This window comes from Carlito syrichta, unplaced genomic scaffold, assembly GCF_000164805.1.
Source record: "Carlito syrichta isolate Samal-C Ts95f unplaced genomic scaffold, Tarsius_syrichta-2.0.1 Scaffold302407, whole genome shotgun sequence".
Classification (NCBI taxonomy): Eukaryota; Metazoa; Chordata; class Mammalia; order Primates; family Tarsiidae; genus Carlito; species Carlito syrichta.
Genome location: NW_007246503.1, coordinates 306,542 through 311,303, shown reverse-complemented (window position 1 = coordinate 311,303; position 4,762 = coordinate 306,542). Strand labels below are relative to the sequence as shown.

At 56.6% G+C, this 4,762-nt stretch overlaps 1 protein-coding gene across 1 annotated transcript in view; it reads right to left on the bottom strand.

Moving 5' to 3' along the window:
• Window positions 1-920: 920 nt before the first annotated feature.
• DBX1 (developing brain homeobox 1) overlaps window positions 921-4,762 on the bottom strand; it is a 3,941-nt gene continuing 99 nt past the window's right edge. The window contains 4 exon segments of the mRNA XM_021711615.1: window positions 921-1,334; window positions 1,759-1,961; window positions 3,902-4,000; window positions 4,614-4,762. The exon segment at window positions 4,614-4,762 is cut by the window's right edge and continues 24 nt beyond it. Of these exon segments, the coding sequence (XP_021567290.1) occupies window positions 972-1,334; window positions 1,759-1,961; window positions 3,902-4,000; window positions 4,614-4,762 (814 nt within the window). The 3' untranslated portion in view covers window positions 921-971.

The window sequence follows — 4,762 nt, the reverse complement described above, 5'->3', positions numbered from 1 at the left end:
AGTCAAACGTGACTTGTATTCAGCTTTTGTTATCAGTACATATTGAGTATTACACTTTTAATAGAATTTTTTCCTTTCTTAAAATGTGTGTGTGTGTGTGTGTGTGTGTGTGTGTGTGAGTGTGTGTGTGTATAAACCCTCTCTGTGTATAAATTCTTCAGCTTTCTAAAAGAGCTATAATGGAGGGCCAGAAGCTGTGGCTCATGCCTGTAATCCCAGCACCTTGGGAGGCCGAGGCGAGGGAACTGCCTGAGCCCAGGGATTCGAGACCAGCCTGGGCAACATGGCGAGACCTCATCTCTACAGTAAATCAAAAAATAAGCCAGTGCGGGGCTGTGTGCCTGTGGTTTCAGCTGCTTGGAAGGCTGAGGCAGAAGGATCTCCTGAGCCCTGCCGGTGGAGGTTGTAGTAGTTGTGATCATGCCACTGCATTCCAGCCTGGGTGACAGAGTGAGATTCTGCCCCCCCCCAAAAAATAAATTAAAAAGTAAAAGAACTGTAATGGGAAGGTCAGTGGGGGGAAGGGATTGAGGGATTGCCAGAGGCTGGATAGGAGGCCCTTGCTACCCAAAATAGGGAGGTGGATGGATCTAGAAAGCAGGGACCTTGAGTTAGTCATGTGCTTGGTGTTTTGACTCCTAACACAAAGGTTCCCCCATATAGTGTTGTCACAAAAGGGTTGACCAGCTAGGCCTGGCTGATGGAGAACCCCTCACTGTGTTCAATACAGTTTGCAACACAGGAAAGAACAGTGGAAAAGTTAAGGCCAATGGCAAGGCTCAGATTTAACTTATGTGGGGAGGGCTGTTTGGAGGTGGTGGAATGTGTCTTTGGGGCAACAGAAGGGGCGGTGGCGTCCTGGACGAGGCGACGGTGGCACTGCGGGCAGCGGGACAAGGAGGATGCGCAGACCAGATCCCACCTCTTCATTTCAAAGCGCCTGTACACCGTCCCGGGCGTGCGGGCGGCTTCTAGGACACGGTGATTTCTTCCTCCTCCTCGCCTTCCTCGTCCTCCTCGGAGTCAGAGAAGTCCGAAGGTTTCCCGGGGCTGCTGGAGAGCGCGGGCGAGGTGGGCAGCGGCCCCGGGAGTCGCGGGTCCCGCAGGTGCGCAGGGTCAGGAGACACGCGGTAGGCCAGGCGGTGGCGGGGGCTGCCCGCGCCCTCGTCGTCCTCGTCGTCGTCGCCGGGGCCCTTCTGGCCCACGTCGCTGAGGTCCGGGTGCGGATTGAGCTTGGTGGGAAGGGTCTGCTCCCGGCAGCCCCCGCTGGACAGGAGTTCGCGCTCCTTGGAGTTGCGCCACTTCATGCGTCGGTTCTGGAACCAGATTTTCACCTGGGATGTCCCAGCAGGCGAGGGGACGCGAGAAGCAGAGGTTAGCGCGCGGGGTCCCGGGGGAGGGAGGGAGTCGGGTCCCCCAGGAACGCGTGGGGCCCGGGAAGGAGACTCTGTCTTTCCACCCGGCTCCCCACCCTGGGATGAGTTCAGACGGGTCACTCGCTCCATCCCCACCTCGGTCGGCCACGCCCTCTGGCCCTCAGTCCCGGTCGGCAGGGGTGAGCCCCTGGAACCTGGAGAGGTGTCCGGGAGTGGAGGGAGAGCTTGGAAAGAAAGGCAGCGGCTGTCCCGGGGAGCCTCGGGAAGCCGGCCGGTGCAAGTATACCCTCCCTGGGCCTCGGTCTCCCCGTCGGTACAACGGGACCTTAGCGGTGCCAAGGCGCGGGCGCACAGGGGCGGGGCCGCGCCGAGAGCGCCTCACCTGCGAGTCCTTCAGGCCCAACTTGGCCGCCAGCTTCTTGCGGTCGGGCTTGCTGATGTACTTCTGCTTCTGGAACATCTTCTCCAGCGCCTTGCGCTGCACGTCGGAGAACACGGCCCGACGCAGCATGCCCCGCCGAGGCTTGCCGCGCGCGGCCAGCCGCCAGGAGAAGGTCCCGGGGATCGGCACCACGCTGGAGGACGCTGCAGGCGGGAGGCGGGGTGAGCAGGCGGGTGCCCCCGGGACCCCAGGGCGCCCCCCGCCCCGCGCGGCGGCTCTCCCTGGCCTTTTGCTCTCGGATCCCTTCATCTCTCTAAGACGCGCCCTCTTCTCGCCCTGGAGAATAGCCCGCGAACCTACCAACCTGCGCCAGTGAAAGGCGCTTTCCGCCCAAATAACTTTCCTTTTCAACCGTGCAAACCCGGATTAGGTAGAACCACCGAAACGCAGAAAACAGCCCCCACAATAGCGCGTTTCGTTTTTTCCGTTCTGTGGTCTCCGAGGAACAAACCTGCGCGCATCGGCTGAAACAGCATCCTCAACAAAAATCACAGGAATAAAAATAAAACACCCCGCTGAGGCCACGGGGGGGGGGGGGTCTCCCATAAACTTTTATCACCTTGGTGGCGTTTGAGTTCTTTAGATGAAAATGAGATGCTTTACTGTTTTGAAAAAGAGAGAAAAATCCGCTTTGGATTTTTTAAAAAATTCAATCAGTGTTCATCTTTTTTTTATATTAATCTTTACTCCCCTCCCCCGCAAAACGAAAAGAATTCGGCCCAAATACATGAAAAGTGGCAGCTAATTAGCACATTGACCGCTTCCCAATGGGTATTGGCATGATAAAAAGCCGGAGGGTTTCGCTTTAAGGGAGAGAGGAGAAAACAAAACAAAACAAAAAGAAACAGAGACTCTAATGAAGCGTGAATGGTAATTGTGTAGTAATGAACTAACAGAAAAAGACTGAGGACAAGAAGCGAAAGCCATATATTACTGGAACAAAAGAGATTTACACTTTCAAACTAAACACAACTCAGGCCAAGACCATTGGGAGAATACTGATGGCAGAGGCTCCTCTTCCCCGAATCGTTTTCATTAAATGGACATGAAAAGCTATTTATAAAGCTCGGGTTGTTTTTGTTACAGCATTGAGATGAGGGGAAAAGGGAGCAAATTTCATTATTAGCAGCAGCGTGAATAGTGGTGGGGGTGGTGAATTCCCTCTCCCCCTCTTTTTTTTTTTTTTTAATCCATTTCTTGTTTCCCGGTTTTTGGAGTGCTTCCGTGGTCCTGCCCATCCCCCACCCACCGTGCCCGGCCTCTCTTCTCTTTATAGGGACTCCCTCCCCTGCCTCCTTCTGAGTGCTGACCAGCTGCAGAGTTTTTGAGCCACAGGCTGAGCCACCGGCGAGATTAGAGGAGGAGAGCCTTGCAGCGGCTGTGGAAGACGTTTCTCCTTTACCCTGGGACCCACTAAAGGGCTTCCCTCGAACTGTTTTCCGAGCTCAATGGTATTTTAAAAGACAGAGCGGTGGGCTGGGTGGGGGCTAGGAATAGGGGTTGGGACGTCAGGTGGGGGGTGGGGGAGGGTCGCGTCCTCCTCCCCCTCGGCGACCCGACGCCTCCCACACAAGAGGGCACCCCATGTGGTCTTGTGAAAAGCCCGAGGCCCTGAATGAGTCTTAAAGGGAAATTAGCCCCGGCTGGTAGGTGTCTCTGGGCGGCGTGGAGGGACGAGGGCCGGTCTGTGTGTGGCTGCCCGGAGGAGCTGACCAATTGGTCATGGTGCTGAAACCTTTGTGGGGAGTCGTGGCCAAGTGCACTGACTCTGTGGGAAAACGGCGGCGTGAAGGGATGCCAACAGCTCCTCGCCGGGGAGGGAACCGCCTCAAATTGGGACCATGACAATTCCTGCTAATTTGTAGAGCAGGGAATTGGTGCAAAGTGTCAAGCAGTCACTGCTTGTGCTAAATAGGGCATCAAATTGGCGCGACGGATTCGTGAATGTTGTACGCCTCGCAACCTCTGAACCAGAGCGTAACCCCGAGGGGTGGACGGAGAAATATGGCTTCGGGGCAGGGAGCGACGGGCCCCGGCGCGGGGCGCCGCTCAGCTGCGCGCAGGGAAGGGACTCCAGACCTACCTGGAAAATAAGATCTGATGAAAGGCTGGAAGGAGCCTTCAAAGTAGGGAAAGGCGAAGGTCTTGGGAGGGACGCTCTGGAGCAAGGCGGGGGATGTTTCTGGGAGGGGGGAGGAAAGGGAATTTGATTATGTACTTCATTATTGCACAGCGCGTTGAGTACATGATGTAATTCACCCTTTGACTGTTTTCAAAATCTTTCTTAATATATTGGCAGGGGAAAATAAATCTTCCCAGCATCGTCATATCTGTGAAAATCCCTCCCCCCTCGCCCCCCAAAAAAGAGTTCTCTGCGAAGTCCTTCTCTACCTCGACCTCCGTCCTAGGCACTAACGAGACAGGTGAGCGGCCAAGGAACCGCAGCTCCGTAACATTAGCTAATCAAAGACATACATCATCTTGGATTTTTTTTAAAACTCTCTCCTGTAAGCTGAAACGCAGCAGCGCAGACGTCCAGGGGCGTGCGCTCCGCGCTTCCACGCCCGACCACTGCGCACTGTCGCCCATCACAGGAGCTCAAGCTCTCTCTAAGGGTGGGGAGAGCCTTGGAGGCTCTTCTTCCCGGAATCGGCTGGACTTAGGTCTCACGTTGCCCGACGTGGGTCTCGGAGCTAGTGCGCGGGCATCCGCTCTCTAAAGGAAACCGGGGCCAGAAGGACTCCGCGCGCGTGCCTGGCACCGGACCGGGCCCTCTGCGTCTTGCACTCACTTACCTGTTCTGGGCCCCGAGGAGAGGATGGCGTTCACCCCAAACTTCAGAAACGTGGGCTCGCCGGCCGGGGAGACGGCAGTCGGCGGAGAGCCGCCCCGCCGGCTGCCGGGGCCCGGGGAGCCCAGGTCCGACGCCCCCGAGTCGGTGAGG